The sequence below is a fragment of the Saccopteryx leptura genome, chromosome 1, assembly GCF_036850995.1.
Source record: "Saccopteryx leptura isolate mSacLep1 chromosome 1, mSacLep1_pri_phased_curated, whole genome shotgun sequence".
Taxonomy (NCBI): Eukaryota; Metazoa; Chordata; class Mammalia; order Chiroptera; family Emballonuridae; genus Saccopteryx; species Saccopteryx leptura.
The window spans coordinates 246,647,022-246,663,276 of record NC_089503.1 but is presented as its reverse complement, the minus strand read 5'-3'; the positions used below and the strand labels follow the sequence as shown (position 1 = coordinate 246,663,276).

At 51.7% G+C, this 16,255-nt stretch overlaps 2 protein-coding genes across 8 annotated transcripts in view; both read left to right on the top strand.

The window, feature by feature from the left end:
* Positions 1-7,652, top strand: part of ZFR2 (zinc finger RNA binding protein 2) — a 73,018-nt gene extending 65,366 nt beyond the window's left edge. Inside the window, exons 17-18 of the mRNA XM_066360198.1 lie at positions 7,035-7,132; positions 7,424-7,652. Of these exons, the coding sequence (XP_066216295.1) occupies positions 7,035-7,132; positions 7,424-7,652 (327 nt within the window). The remainder of the gene's footprint in view (positions 1-7,034; positions 7,133-7,423) is intronic.
* On the top strand, positions 1,220-14,584 carry MATK (megakaryocyte-associated tyrosine kinase). 7 transcript variants are annotated; one of them, XM_066343817.1, is made up of 13 exons: positions 7,080-7,132; positions 7,391-7,487; positions 8,750-9,248; positions 9,359-9,474; positions 9,557-9,776; positions 10,217-10,310; positions 11,986-12,051; positions 12,796-12,895; positions 12,976-13,060; positions 13,143-13,216; positions 13,352-13,547; positions 13,952-14,038; positions 14,136-14,584. In XM_066343817.1, exons 3-13 carry the CDS (start codon positions 9,093-9,095, stop codon positions 14,373-14,375), a joined length of 1,434 nt encoding a protein of 477 aa, XP_066199914.1. In that variant the 5' UTR covers positions 7,080-7,132; positions 7,391-7,487; positions 8,750-9,092; the 3' UTR covers positions 14,376-14,584. The 7 variants fall into 7 exon arrangements, with proteins under 7 accessions (XP_066199938.1, XP_066199914.1, XP_066199947.1 ...); XM_066343850.1 differs by lacking the exon at positions 7,080-7,132 and having other exon boundaries at positions 7,287-7,487; positions 8,750-8,807; positions 9,135-9,248; XM_066343860.1 differs by lacking the exon at positions 7,080-7,132 and having other exon boundaries at positions 7,287-7,487; positions 8,728-8,807; positions 9,135-9,248.
* Positions 14,585-16,255: the final 1,671 nt, after the last annotated feature.

The following is a 16,255-nucleotide window of genomic DNA, read 5'->3' as shown; positions in this document are numbered from 1 at the left end:
TCTGGGGTGGATACTTCTCAGACAGGCTGATGGGCTCAAGTCACCAAGGCCAGGTCCATGCCTATCATACAGTGAGACGAGACTGCTAGTGCCTCTAGCAAGGGGTCCTTTCAGGGCATAGAAGTGAGGTCTTGCTTTGAGAAGGCTTCATCAAAATGGGCCAGTTGAGATGGGCATGGGATGAGATGGAATGCCAGCTGGGTGGAGGAAGTGCATTCCAGGCAGAGAGGTCAGCAGTGCAAAAGCAGGCAAATTCCTGCAGTTCAGAGTTGCCAGATTGTTGTGTACTTGGTGGGAGAAGAGGCAGACGAAGCCAGGAAGGTAGCTGGAGGCATAGAATATGAAGAACCCTGAATGCCAGACTGAGTGTTTTAGGCTCTGTCCTGCAGGCAGCAGGAGCTATGGAAGGATTTAGAGTAGGGGAGGGCCACAGTCACATTTTCCTTCCTTGGCGAATGGTAGCAAGGAGAAAAACTGGAGGCAGTCAAGAAGAGCAGGGAAGGTGCTGCCATGTATGTCATCAGCCTGTACCAGTTGGGTGGTCTAGGGAGGGTCAAAGAACTTCTGGAACCAAGTTGACAGGACTGGAATATGGAGGGTGAAGAGCCTGAGACTGGGAAATTCTGGTGTGTGTCTGATCCAGTGATGTGGTCACCATCTGGCGCCAGGCAGGTAGAAGAGAGGGGCTAATCTCTAGCAGGCATGAGAAATTGGTGTTGCCACCCCTGGGGACAGAAAGACCCACTGAGTCTTTGTAATCCAAAATGGCCAATTCTTGGATGCCTCCAGGAATGGGGAGCTCACCCAATCCATAGTTCTGACCCACCTAAACCCATAGACTCAAATCTGTCCCTCTAGAGTTAGGCACAGCTCAGTACCCCATGCCCACACCCTGGAGGGCTCCTTGTACCCTAGGCCAGTCCTTGGAGGTTTGGGCACCTGTTGCTGTCTCCTTAAGTCTGTCTTTCCCTTGTCTCACTATCTTTGCAGCCTGTCATCATGGGACAAGGACTCCTGAGGGTAGTAATTACTCAGACATGATCCATTCACAGAGGGAGAAAGCCAGCTGGGTCTGATCCTCTTCCTGTCTCTGACTGCATCAAGAAGAAAGTCTTCACAGGGTGCCAGGCCCTCTTAACAGAGATGGCAGCTCCTGTCCTTGCTGAACAAAGAGAAGGCAGGCCTCCTCTGTGGGGCCTGGGGCCACAGTGGTCTGGTGAGAATCTAATGATGTGGTGGGTTTCCACTTTGGCTGTTTTGATGCTGCATTTCTATTTTTTTTTATTTTTGTTTCAATTTTTAATTTTTTTATTTTTAATTTTTAATGGGGTGACATTGATAAATCAGGGTACATATGTTCAGAGAAAACATCTCTAGGTTATTTTGACATTTGATTATGCTGCATTCCCATCACCCAAACCCCAATTGTCTTCCGTCACCTTCTAACTGGTTTTCATTGTGCCCCTCCCCTCCCCCAAACCCCTCCCTCTCCTCCCCCCCACCCCATAACCCCCACACTCTTGTCCATGTCTCTGAGTCTCATTTTTGTGTCCCACCTATGTATGGAATCATATAGTTCTTAGTTTTTTCTGATTTACTTCATTCGCTCAGTATAATGTTATCAAGGTCCATCCATGTTGTTGTAAATGATCCAATGTCATAATTTCTTATGGCTGAGTAGTATTCCATAGTATATATGTACCAAAGCTTTTTAATCCACTCGTCCACTGACGGACACTTGGGCTGTTTCCAGATCTTCACTGTTGTGAACAATGCTGCCGTAAACATGGGGGTGCATTTCTTCTTTTCAAACAGTGCTATGGTGTTCTTGGGGTATATTCCTAAAAGTGGTATAGCTGGGTCAAAAGGCAGTTCGATTTTCAATTTTTTGAGGAATCTCCATACTGTTTTCCACAGTAGCTGCACCAGTCTGCATTCCCACCAGCAGTGCAGGAGGGTTCCTTTTCTCCACATCCTCGCCAGCACTTATTCTGTGTTGTTTTGTTGATGAGTGCCATTCTGACTGGTGTGAGGTGATATCTCATTGTGGGGTTGTTTTTTGTTTTTTTTTCTGAAGCTGGAAACGGGGAGAGACAGTCAGACAGACTCCCGCATGCGCCCGACCGGGATCCACCCGGCATGCCCACCAGGGGCGACACTCTGCCCACCAGGGGGCGATGCTCTGCCCCTCTTGGGTGTCGCTCTGCCGTGACCAGAGCCACTCTAGCGCCTGGGGCAGAGGCCAAGGAGCCATCCCCAGCGCCCGGGCCATCTTTGCTCCAATGGAGCCTTGGCTGCAGGAGGGGAAGAGAGAGACAGAGAGGAAGGAGGGGGGGTGGAGAAGCAAATGGGTGCTTCTCCTATGTGCCCTGGCCGGGAATCGAACCCGGGTCCCCCACACGCCAGGCCGACGCTCTACCGCTAAGCCAACTGGCCAGGGCCTTTTTTGTTTTTTGTTTTGTTTTGTTTTGTTTTTTACAGAGATAGAGAGAAGGATAGACAGGGACAGACAGACAGGAGCGGAGAGATGAGAAGCATCAATCAGTTTTTCGTTGTGCATTGTGACACCTTAGTTGTTCATTGACTGCTTTCTCATAAGTGCCTTGACCGTGGGCCTTCAGCAGGCTGAGTAACCTCTTGCTCGAGCCAGCGACCTTGGGTCCAAGCTGGTGAGCTTTTTGCTCAAGCCAGATGAGCCCTCGCTCAAGTTGGCGACCTCAGGGTCTCGAACTTGGGTCCTCGGCTTCCCAGTCCAATGCTCTATCCATTGTGCCACCACCTGGTCAGACCTCATTGTGGCTTTAATTTGTATTTCTCTAATGCTTAGTGATGTTGAGCATTTTTTCATATGCCTATTGGCCATCTGTATGTCCTCTTTGGAGAAGTGTCTATTCATTTCTTTCACCCATTTTTTGATTGGGTTGTTTGTCTTCCTGGTATTGAGTTTTACAAGTTCTTTGTAAATTTTGGTTATTAACCCCTTATCAGATGTATTGTCAAATATATTCTCCCATTGTGTAGTTTGTCCTTTTATTTTGTTTTGTCTTTAGCTGTGCAAAAGCTTTTTAGTTTGATATAGTCCCATTTGTTTATCCTGTCTTTTATTTCACTTGCCCATGGAGATAAATCGACAAATATATTGCTGCAAGAGATGTTAGAGAGCTTACTGCCTATGTTTTCCTCTAAGATGCTTATGGTTTTATGGCTTACATTTAAGTCTTTTATCCATTTTGAGTTTATTTTTGTGAATGGTGTAAGTTGGTGGTCTAGTTTCATTTTTTTGCAGGTAGCTGTCCAATTTTCCCAACATCATTTGTTGAAGAGGCTATCTTTACTCTAATGTATGCTCTTACCTCCTTTGTCAAATATCAGTTGTCCATAAAAGTGTGGGTTTATTTCTGGGTTCTCAGTTCTGTTCCATTGATCTATGTGCCTGTTCTTATGCCAGTACCAGGCTGTTTTGAGAACAATGGCCTTGTAGTATAACTTGATATCAGGAAGTGCGATACCTCCCCCTTTATTCTTCTTTTTTAAGATTGCTGAGGCTATTCATGTTCTCTTTTGGTTCCGTATAAATTTTTGGAATATGTGTTCTATATCTTTGAAGTAAGTCATTGGTATTTTAATCGGTATTGCATTGAATTTATAAATTGCTTTGGGTAATATAGACATTTTAATGATATTTATTCTTCCTAACCATGAGCACGGTATATGCTTCTACTTGTTTGTATCTTCCTTGATTTCTTTTATCAATGTTTTATAATTTTCCGAGTACAAGTCTTTAATCTCCCTGGTTAAATTTATTCCTAGGTACTTTATTTTTTTGGCTGCAGTGGTAAAGAGGATTGCTTCCTTAATTTCTCTTTCTGACAGTTCATTGTTAGTATATAAAAATGCCTCTGATTTCTGAGTATTAATTTTATATCCTGCCACTTTGCTGAATTCATTTATCAGGTCTAGTAGTTTTTTGACTAAGACTTTAGGGTTTTTCTATATACAATATCATATCATCTGCAAATAATGATAGTTTTACTTCTTCTTTTCCAATTTGGATGCCTTTTATTTCTTTTTCTTGTCTGATTGCTGTGGCTAGGACTTCCAGAACGATGTTGAATAAGAGTGGTGAAAGGGGGCACCCCTGCCTTGTTCCTGATCTTAAGGGGATTGCTTTTAATTTTTGCCCATTGAGTATGATGTTGGCTGTGGGTTTGTCATAGATGGCCTTTATCATGTTGAGGTATGTTCCCTGTATTCCCACTTTGTTGAGAGTTTTGATCATGAATGGATGCTGGATTTTATCAAATGCTTTTTCAATGCATCTTTGAAATTATCATGTGGTTTTTCTCCTTCCTTTTGTTTATGTGATGAATCACATTAATTGATTTGCGAATATTGTACCAGCCTTGCCTCCCAAGAATAAATCCCACTTGATCATGGTGTATGATTTTTTTCATATATTGCTGGATCCGGTTTGCTAATATTTTGTTGAGGATTTTAGCATCTAAATTCATCAGGGATATTGGCCTATAATTTTCTTTCTTTGTGTTGTCTTTGCCTGGTTTTGGAATCAGAATTATACTCGCCTCATAAAAGGAGCTTGGGAGTCTTTCTTCCTCTTGAATTTTTTGAAATAGCTTGAGAAGGATAGGAGTTAGTTCTTCTTTGAATATTTGGTAGAATTCACTTATGAAGCCATCAGGCCCAGGACTTTTCTTTTTTGGGAGTTTTTTGATAACTGTTTCAATCTCATTTGTTGTAATTGGTCTGTTTAGGTTTTCTGATTCTTCCAGATTAATTTTTGGAAGATTATATGTTTCAAGGAATTTGTCCATTTCATCTAAGTTGTCTAGTTTTTTGGTGTACAGTTCTTTATAGTATTTTCTTACAATATTTTATATTTCTGCTGTGTCAGTTGTTATTTCTCCACTCTCATTTCTAATTTTATTTATTTGAGTCCTCTCTCTTTTTTTCTTGGTGAGTATGGTTAAAGGTTCATCGATCTTGTTTACCTTTTCAAAGAACCAGCTCCTGGTTTCATTGATCCTCTGTATTGTTTCTTTAGCCTCTATGTCATTTATTTCTGCTCTGATCTTTATTATTTCCTTCCTTCTACTAGCCCATTCCTTCGACAATGCCTGGGCTTTACTTGCTGTTCTTTTTCTAGTTCTTTTAAATGCAGGGTCAAGTTTCTTATTTGAGCTTTTTCTAGCTACTTAAGGTATGCCTTTAATGCTATGAACTTCCCTCTCAGGACTGCTTTTGCTGTGTCCCATAAATTTTGAGTTGATGTATGCTTGTTATCGTTCGTTTCTAGGAATTTTTTAATTTCTTCTTTGATCTCATTGTTAACCCATTCATTATTTAATAACATGCTATTTAGTTTCCAAGTGTTTGAGTATTTTTCAGTTTTTCTGTTGTGGTTGATTTCTAATTTCATGCCATTGTGATCAGAGAAAGTGCTCAATATGATTTCAATCTTCTTAAATTTGTTGAGACCGCTTTTGTGCCCTAACATGTGGTCTATCCTATAGAATGTACCATGAGCACTTGAAAAGAATGTATATTCTGCTGCTTTGGGGTGAAAGGTTCTGAAGATATCTATTAAATCAAGTTGATCTAGTATGTCCTTTAAGTCTGCTGTTTGGTTTTTTTTGTTAATTTTCTTTCTTGAGGATCTATCTAGTGATGTTAGTGGGGTATTGAAATCCCCTACTATTATTATAGTATTGCTATTGATCTCACCCTTTAAATCCATCAAAGTCTGCTTTATATATTTAGGTGCTCCTATATTAGGTGCATAGATATTTATAATGGTTATATCTTCCTGTTGGATTTCTCCCTTTATCATTATGTAGTGACCTTCTTTACCTCTTACTATAGTCTTTATTTTAAAGTCTGCATTTCTATTTTTGGCAATTGATAGTTTGCCATATATGGTGGGCCCTTATCACCTGACAATGCCTGCTGCAGGATCCCAGCCCTGTGCTGGTGGCTGGGAGGCAGGGGGTGAGTCACACTGTGGGGCTATCCCGCAGCTGGATCTGTGGAGCACAGGGAGCGCTGCTTAGCAGGAATGTTCTCAGAAGATCTTCTGTGCAAACACTACCACCACTAATAAATTACGCCACCAGGTGAAAAAGGTGTCCTCTCGCCCCTCCTCTTCCTGCCCACTTCCCTTGCTGGGGATAACCTTGTTGCTGGTTGGAGGGTCCCCTTCTGGAACTTTCCCCACTGATTTACTCTCTCCTGTATGACATAAATAGGATCATGCTGTTTTCACCGTGCCACATTCTGGGGGTGATAGTTTTCAACAATTGTAGATTTTAGCACCTTAATACAGTTTCCTAGTTTTTGTTGCATAATATTCCACAATATGGCTGTTCTGTGATTCTTCAAACTGGACCACAATTCCCAGAAATCCCATGATGCCTTGGAAGCACAGCCGCTAAGATTTTAGGGGTAGCATAAGGTTAAATACAGGACCCTGACTATCTGGGGATCTTGGTTCTTCGCCCTCCCAAAATCAGCTTCATCCTTGTCCAATTGGACTCCTGCATTTAGAAAGAACGGTAAGGGAGCCCACAGAGCCATCACTGGAGGCCAGGCCCAGTGCCTTGGTCATCTACGACTCATCCAGCTGACCTCTGAGAGGGAGACCAGTGCTGCCTGGCTCTATAGAGAAGGAAATGGAGGCCAGGAGAAGGGCAGTTCTGCCTCTGGCACAGCTGGGTGAGCCCGGTCAAGCCCCATTGTTACTCTCCAAAGGAGGGCTGCTCTACCTGGAGGTCTCCAGTTCCACATGATTTTTTGCCTGTGGTCCTAATTTTTCCATAATGATAATGACGATACTGAGATAGCTGTGGACGTTTTGGGGCTGCTTTCTTTGCATCGGGCACCAACAGCGCTCTAAAGCGACAGGTAATTAATTAAATGAGCTCCCGATGGCAGAAGAGGTGACTGAGGGCGTTGGAATCGCAGAGTCAGAAGGTCCACTGCGTCGTCTGGGCTCTTCAGCTTGCTTATCTTCCCGACAGGCAACTCACTCACTCATCCCCACTTCCCGCGCGCGCTCGCGCTGCGGCACCTACTCCACGCTCAAGCCCTCCGTCTCTCAGGATGAGGGAGGTGGAGGGTGAGTGTTCCGCGGCTTCAGGCCAGTATGCAGCGTGGAGCCCGTGAGCGCCTCCAGTCCCTAACAGGGCCGCGAGGAAGGTGTTGGGGACCGCGGGGGCGGGGCGGGGAGGGGCCGGCGGCGGCGCGCTGGGCAGACCGCAGTACAACCGGCGCTAGGACCCGCAGGGGCCTCCCCGGCCGCGGCGTCTCCCGCTCCTCTCCACCCCAGCCCACCTCCCCTCCGCCCAAAATGAGGAAACGGAGGAACTTGCTTCAGGTTGTGCAGCCTGGACTTCCTCGGGGTGCGCAGCCAGCGCGCAGGAGCCCTCCTGGGGGCGGGGGCGGGGCGCGGCCAGGAGACGCCCCCTGAGCAGGTGAGCGGCCGAGCTGGCAGCGGGGAGGTGGGGAGAGACGGCCGGGACCATGAGAACCAAAGGGTTCCGGGGGAGGCCCATGCGTGCGCGGGAGGAGCCAGCGAGCGCACAAATGTGCGCGTCCAGGGCGCGCGCCGGTTACGAGACTGGGGCAGGGGTGGTTAGAGGCGATCAGGTGCGGGTCTCCACCCAGGAGGTGTTTTCCTGGGTGGGGTGTGTGCGTGTCAGCGAGCCCCTGGGTGTGTGTACCCGCGCGTCCACGTGGAGGGTTGTGTGGTGTGACCGAGATGCGTGTGCGTGGCCCTACGTGTAGCTCTGCTTGCCAGGGTGGCCCAGCCTATGGCGCCCAGGTGTTCAAGTGTGGGTCTGTGTGTTGTGGGGAAGGGACAGATACGTTCCAGATGTCTGAGCACCTGTGTGTGTGGGCACACTTGTAGACACGTGTGCACACCTATCTCTAGGGGGACATGCCTTGCTTGTATACCTGTGTGTCTGTGTCCAAGCCGCGTTTGTGTGCTCGTGTGCACATGGATCAGTATGTGTGTGAGAACACGTAGGGCTGGGGATTTATGGGGGCCCACACTGGAGGAACAGACACGCACCCTGAACCCACCCCACTGCTCAGCACTTGTTGTGGTCGATGGGGGATACAGAGAGTGGAAAAGGCTCCACCCAAGCAGCAATGAGGGGCTTTGTGTGTCCATCCTGGAGTTGCATGGGGATGGATTTGAGAGGTTCAGCTGGCCAGTCAGATGAGCCCAGCAGGGCTGCACTGTCCCATTGTAAGGTCAGAGTTTCTTGGGAATGACCCTGAATCATTCTGTATTTCCCTGCCCTGCTCCTGCCTACTCACCAAAAAAGAGGAAGAAACAGGCTGGATTGGATTGGATAGCACCAAGCACCTCTTGTGCTGTGTGGGCTGCTGGGGCCTGAGCCAGGCGCCTCCCTCCTCCCCAGCCCTTGACACTTGTTCCGTGCCCATCTTGGTCCTCAGTTTCCTTTTTTTTCCATTTTTTGGGGGGAACAATGGTGGAGCTAGGCTCCATGGTTTCCTCACTGGTGTTTCATGGCTGCGACTCTGCTAAGGAACTACCCTCAGTAAAGGCCACCTTCCCAAAGGGGCTTGGAGAACCAGTGTTTGGGACCCCACCCTGGGGATGCCCCTGGCTGTTGCCTCCAGCTGGCCTGGGCTGGAAGTGGTAGTGATGGCCCCAGCCTGGCTTGACTCTGTGCTCACCAGCTGGTCTCTGCCCCCTCCCCAGGTGAACTCTCACTTTCTCCACGCCTGGCACCCCTGCCATCCCAGCCAGGATGCCCACGGTGAGTCCCCCTAACCTGGGTGCCTGTGTCCCTGGCCCTTCCTTTGCTCAGTCCATGCCCACAAGACCACAGCTCCATGGGGAAGGTGGATGTACATTCTCTTTAGCTAGTATTTCTGTCATTCGGTGTTGTGTTTCTTTCACCTTTTCTTCCTGACCTGTCTTGAGAGCCCTCTGTGACTAATAAATACCTGCTGGCTGCTCCCTTGTCCTCTCTCCTCTTCTCCCTCATTCTCCTGTTTTCTCTGTCTCAATCCAATCTTTCTCCCTTGGGAGTATCTCCTTTATGCCCCCTCTGCCCCTCTCCCCCACCCCGCCTCCTGCCCAGAGGCGCTGGGCCCCAGGCACCCAGTGCATCACCAAGTGTGAGTACACGCGCCCAAAGCCCGGAGAGCTGGCCTTCCGCAAGGGCGACGTGGTCACCATCCTGGAGGCTTGTGAGGTGAGCTGTGGCCAGAAGGCCTGGGTGTGTTTGGGCACAGGACTCCACCAGGAACTTCCCCCTCACACACATGCACACATATACCTGACCCCTGGCTTCCTCTGTGGCAGAGCAAGAGCTGGTACCGAGCCAAGCACCATGCCAGTGGGCAGGAGGGACTGCTGGCAGCTAGCGCGGTGCGGGAGCGTGAGGCCCTCTCAGCTGACCCCAAGCTCAGCCTCATGCCGTGAGTTGTGGGTTAGGCCTCGGGATGGGGGGGCCAAGAGGGCCTGCCCAGCCTGGCCCAACTGGCCCTCCCACCACTGCAGGTGGTTCCATGGGAAGATCTCTGGCCAGGAGGCAGTCCAGCTGCTGCAGCCACCAGAGGACGGGCTGTTCCTGGTGCGCGAGTCCGTGCGACATCCCGGTGACTATGTGCTGTGCGTGAGCTTCTGCCATGACGTCATCCACTACCGGGTGCTGCACCGGGACGGCCACCTGACCATAGACGAGGCCATCTGCTTTTGCAACCTCATGGATATGGTGGAGGTGCACCGCTGACCCCAGAGCCACATGTTCCCCAATGTCCAGGAGGGGCCCTCAACCCTGCCTCATTCCAGCAGCTGGATGGACATGCCCAGGGCCACATGCTCTTCAGTGCAGAGGAGCTGATGCCCAGGGATCACTAACCATATGGGTGGTCTGGGTCCCACCTCCAGGGAGGAGCTTGCTCCTCCCAGGACCTCCAGGAACCTCCAAGTTGATACCAATCTAGAGATCCTCCCCATCCTCCCTTTTTCTGCCCCAACCTACATCCACTCCCACTCAAGGAAACCAGTCCAACACATCCTGTGGGAACCAAATCCCTCTCCTCAGCAGTTTATCCTCACTCCATCCAGAGCCCACCGCCAGGAAGGGGACAGGCAGCAGAGGTGTCCTGCACACTGTGGTTAGACTCACAACAACCTCTGCCCCACCCCACCCTGCAGCATTACAGCAAAGACAAGGGGGCCATCTGCACGAAACTTGTGAAGCCCAAGAGGAAGCAGGGGGCCAAATCGGCAGAGGAGGAGCTGGCCAAGGGTAGGGGTCTGCGCTCTCTGCTCAGGTTCGCCCTGCTTGGGGAGGCAGGACCCCTTAGCACATGGCTAAGGCCACAGCAGCACCTGAGCATGGCACTGTACCTGGCACTGTGGTGGAAGGCCTGGGTTGCCCCTGGGTCAGAAAGGGGGCACCCACAGACACTTGTCAACCCAAGACTGAGCTGGTACCCACACCTGCTGCCCCACCCCATGTCCCCATCATCTGCCCTTCACCTGAGCCAGAAACCTGACCCAAGCCTCAACCTACCCACCCTCCAACATCCACTTCATGCCTCCTCTGGCCTGGCCTCAGCCCTTCCCATCAGACCACCTCCTTCCAGGGGGGCACACACCATCCTCCTGATCTGTGTCTCTCTGCCCACAGAAGCAACTTTCTACCTGAAAGTCCACCCACATCACTCCCTGCTTTAAGGAGGGAGGTCCTGCAGGTCCTCTGCCTTCCAGAACCTCTGTTTATACCTGAGCCTTCTTTCCTGCCTCATCTACAGGGCCCCTTCTCCATTCACGAATCCCCCTGGTGTGACTCATTTCCTCTCATGCCTCTGTGCTGTTGTGCACTCTGTTCCCTTCACCTGAAATGCTTTTCCATCCTCTGTAGTGAAATCATCAATACTCGAATCCCAAAACAAAGGTTCTCAACCATAGCTACCCCTCTTTTGAACCTGATCTTGGCTGTCTCCTTGGAAGCATGTGTTTCTCCTGGGGAATCTGAATGTCTTGTGGGTGGCACCTGGGTGGAGGCTGGTGTCACCATGCTTGATGCCTAACTGCTCCTGATTTGGATGGGGAGGAGGCCTACAGAACCTGCTAGAGGAGAGAGGTGGGGGAGAACACTGGCCTGCTTAAGACAAGGGGTAAGGGAGGCCAGAAGCTTTACTGGTCTCCATGGCTGTTGTATTTTTTGCTCTGTATGTGTCCCTGGGAGGCCAGAGGTAAAGAACTGTAAAGAGAATACCTGGCCCTGGCCGGTTGGCTCAGCGGTAGAGCGTCGGCCTAGCGTGCGGAGGACCCGGGTTCGATTCCCGGCCAGGGCACACAGGAGAAGCGCCCATTTGCTTCTCCACCCCTCCGCCGCGCTTTCCTCTCTGTCTCTCTATTCCCCTCCTGCAGCCGAGGCTCCATTGGAGCAAAGATGGCCCGGGCGCTGGGGATGGCTCTGTGGCCTCTGCCTCAGGCGCTAGAGTGGCTCTGGTCGCAACATGGCGACGCCCAGGATGGACAGAGCATCGCCCCCTGGTGGGCAGAGCGTCGCCCCATGGTGGGCGTGCCGGGTGGATCCCGGTCGGGCGCATGTGGGAGTCTGTCTGACTGTCTCTCCCTGTTTCCAGCTTCAGAAAAATGCAAAAAATTAAAAAAAAAAAAAAAAAAAAAAAAAAAAGAGAATACCTGAGGGCTCTCGGGGTATTTGGAGGGACAGTCTCCAAGTAGAAGAGATGGGCGGCCCTGTAGGGTAGGCTCTGTTGCCTTCAACCACATGATAACCAGTACCAGAAATGGGGTGTGTCAGACATGCCTTGGACCACTAGTGGGAAGAGAGGCCACCCAAACGTGTGCCCACAGCTGTGGGAGACATTACCTGGTCTTTCTAGGTGGTGCCTCTGATGGGAGGGCCTGGGGAAGCCTGTTACCCCTCTGACCAGGTCTTTGCCCCACAGCTGGCTGGTTACTGAACCTGCAGTATTTGACCTTGGGAGCGCAGATTGGAGAGGGGGAGTTTGGAGGTGAGTGGGAGTGTGGGCGGGGGGATTGAAGGAAGGTGGGGGGTGTTCAGATTTTGGAATCACAGAGATAAATTCACCTCCATATACCTACCTACTTGCTGGGTGGCTGAAGACAAACCATTTCTCTCTGTAAGCCTCAGTTTCTTCCTCTGTGGAAGGGATTTGACGACGACTCATGAGGTGTAAGTTAGCTCAGGCAAGCACCCAAGAAAAGTGAGTCCCTCACACCTCAAGGCTTTTGCACATTCTGGTTCCTCTGCTTGCAATACCATTCCCTGAAATGATAATTCTGGACATCTCTGGGGCTTAGAGCATGGCCTGCTGACTTTCTCTGTAAAGGCACAGCTCAGTATTTGTAGCAGGAAAGCAGCCCTAGATGATAGGTAAAACAATGGTATGGTCGTGTGTTAATAAAACTTTATTTGTGGACATTGAATTTTATATTTTATATAATGTTCATGAAATAATATTCTTTTGATATTTTTTAACCATTTAAGAATGTAAAACCCATTCTGAGCTCATGGGCCTTGCAAGAACACATGATGCAAGGATTTGGCCTTAGGGCCAGAGTCTGCAGACCTCTGGATTCTCTTTGATCAGGGGTTTGGAGCTTGTATGGGAGAGGGGGTTTCCAGGCCTGGGCACCTGAGGCTGTGTTGGTGTACATGGGGGTCAGTGTGAGTAGGGATGTCCCTATGTTTGCCCCCATCTCTGTTGGGTCCTGGTCTTCGTCCCACTCCCCAGCGGTCCTGCAAGGCGAGTACCTGGGCCAGAAGGTGGCCGTGAAGAACATCAAGTGTGATGTGACAGCCCAGGCCTTCCTGGATGAGACAGCAGTCATGACGTGAGTCCCCAGTGGGGGTCAGGCACCCTGGGGTCAGGGTTCTGGCTGTACCTTCACCTCCCACCCACCCCCACCCCCAGGAAGATGCAGCATAAGAACCTGGTGCGTCTGCTGGGCGTGATCCTGCACCAGGGACTCTACATCGTCATGGAGCACGTGAGTAAGGTATGATGGGGCTGAGCTGCAGGTGTGGGTTGGGGAGGCAGCCAAGAAGCCTCAAACCCCAGCCCCGTGTCCCCCGACACAGGGCAACTTGGTGAACTTTCTACGGACTCGGGGCCGGGCCCTTGTGAACACCCCCCAGCTCCTGCAGTTTTCCCTGTGAGTGGGACCCCTGTGGGGCGGGGAGGGGTATTTCCAAGGTCTAGGGGAAACCAAGGCACAGAGCAGGAAGGAGCCTGACCTTGGGAGTTTTTGACCTGGTCACTGGAGCCCCATGCCCCGACCCCTCCCCAGGCATGTGGCTGAGGGCATGGAGTACCTTGAGAGCAAGAAGCTGGTGCATCGAGACCTTGCCGCCCGCAACATCCTCATTTCTGAGGACCTGGTGGCCAAGGTCAGCGACTTTGGCCTGGCCAAAGCTGAGCGGAAGGGGCTGGACTCCAGCCGGCTGCCTGTCAAGTGGACGGCACCTGAGGCACTCAAACACGGGGTGAGTGCCCCTCTGTCCCCAGGGACCTTGGTGCCCCAGCTCCACTGTGTGATCCTGGGCATGTGTCTTGGCCTCTCTGAACCTCCAAGGGAAATGGTTTGCCTCCCCAGTGAGTACTTGGCTTATAGTTCTTTTCAATCCCCAGCTGGTCTCTCTTGTGTATGACCCTGTCTGGGCCTCAGTTTCCCCATTTCCAGGCTCAGTGCTAAAGGCAAGAATAACCAACCTCCTCCCTGCGCTGAGTCTGAGCTCCACTTGGTCGAGGGGGCAAAGACTCAAGGAATGCAGTCTATTAGGAAGAGACCAGAAAGTGAAGGTCAACCAAGGAGGGCTTCCTGGAGGAATCAGGGGCTGAAGTCAAAACCCTGAAGGGTCCCTCCTCACCCTGGTTTTGGGCCCCACAGAAATTCTCCAGCAAGTCCGATGTCTGGAGTTTTGGGGTGTTGCTATGGGAGGTCTTCTCGTATGGCCGGGCTCCATACCCCAAGATGGTGAGCATGGTCTGGGTGAGGGAGGCACTGGGTTCTAAGTGGATTTGGGGCTATGGCCCTGAATCCCAGCCCACATCGGTGTGCCCTCTGCCCACAGTCGCTGAAGGAGGTGACAGAGGCTGTGGAGAAGGGGTACCGCATGGAGCCCCCTGAAGGCTGCCCAGGGCCTGTCCACACCCTCATGAGCAGCTGCTGGGAGGCAGAGCCGGCCCGGCGGCCACCCTTTCGAAAACTGGCCGAGAAGCTGGCCCGGGAACTACGCAGTGCGGGTGCCACTGGCCATGTTGAAGGGCAGGATGCTGATGGTTCTACCTTGCTGCGCAGCCAAGACCCTTGACCCTACCTGGTGGGGCCATGGGCCCAAGGACCGGGAGAGGAGGGGGCTCAGGGTAGGGGCACAGGCCAGGCCTAAGGAGGGTCAGGACCAGCAAGCTGTCCACCTAGCTCACAGCACAGACGCCGGCCCCTCGCTGGGGGCTCAGGGTGGCCCCTGGATACCACAGACCTGGGGAGGATTGGTGCCTCGATAAAGACTGGTTCCAAGAACTGTGGGCATCTGAGTCTCTCTGTGACCCCCTACATCCTCTCAGCCCAGGGGGTCCACACTGCCCCCCACCATCACTCAGCTCGGGACTAACCACCTGCCAGTCATTTGCCTGCTGAGGGGTTCTGCCCAGCTATGATCCACTGGCAGCCACTGTGGGGAAACAGACCCATGGGATAGAGCCAGAAGACTCCAGACCAGGGATCACAGCCACCCTGTGAACCCAGTTGCCATTACCCCCAGGTCCCCACTGTGATCCATTTGTGGGTGTCATACTTAACCCTCAAATTTTCAACCCTTGGTTGGGCGCCCAACCTTCGGAGTACCAGGCTTCAAGGATCATGAGAGACTTGCCCTTCAGAGCAGGTGTATAGGAGCCAGGGAGGGTCTGCCACTGCAGCTGCATTCCCACCTGGGATGCTCTAGTGCAGCCACCTACGTCCCCTAGCTGTCACATTCCAGTATCCTGACCCAATGACTCCAGAGGAGACTCAAGAAAAGTCCGTTGAGCAGCCTGTCAGGAGGCCCCGCCCTATTGTCTACTCAAGTGAGGGGGCTGTGCTCCAGCTTGCTCCCCCAGGTTCTAATCCTGACTTGCCCCTAGCTGTGTGGCCCCAGGGCAGTCCTAGGCAAACTACAGGGGTTGGTCCTCCTACGTGGGCCCCACCAGTCTCTGATCAGGCATCTTGGTGAGACGAGGGAGGGGGGGTAAGGACCCAGAGGGGGAAGAAAGTGAATGGCTGGGCACTCACAGCTAGCTGGTGCTCAGTTATGGCTATGACTATCTGCCACCCCATCTCAGTTTATGTTCCCATCCAGATGGCCTCTAGGATGCCTGGAGGGGGTCCTGGACCAGGCTGGGTGCTGTCCAACACAGGACCCACCAAGCTGGGGAGGTGATACCAGGCCTTAGCACACCCTCTCACTTCTGCTCACCCACCCCGCCTGATCTAAGCCTGAGCTAGAGAAATGCCCCAAGGTCGCATTGACCTCCTGAGGTGCCCCTTGAAGCCAGCCCACCTTCTGGCCTCAGTTTCTTCACCAGCACCTGAAGGTGTTCAGCGATTCTTCCTGGGGAAGAAATAAGAGTGGGAGGCAGAGAGTGGCCTGCGCGCGCGCGCACGCGCGCGCGCACGCGCGCGCGCACACACACACACACACACACACACACACACACACCGCCTTCCCCATCCCCTCCCTTCCTTCCTAATCCAGCTGGAGGGGCCGCCTGTCCCTGGGGCCTGCCCCACCCCGCCCCTAATCCGGCCCTCTAAGCTGACACAGCGTCTGCACCTTCAGCCACTTCCTGCTAAATCGTGAAAGCCCCCTGCACCTGACCCGGATCCCTCCTGCAGCCTCTTAACCAACCGGGCCAATTAGCTAATTGGGGCCTGAGAACTGAGCCGCTTGTTAACGTTTTAAAGTGATGAAGCAATTAGGGGAATTACCTGCCTGCCCCACAGCCTGGCTCCCCTAGCCACAGAGCCCAGAGCCTGTCTTAAAGTTGGGGTAGCTGAGACCTGGAAGGGCCCAGGGAAACACTAGCTGCCCCTCCTGCTCAGCCCTCCCTCGTGGAACAGTGGGAGCCCCAGCTGGCTCCTCCTCTAAGGCCGCTGGTCCCTGCAGTTGCACCTGATTCCTCTAGGGCCTAATTACTCCTCTGGGAGTATCAG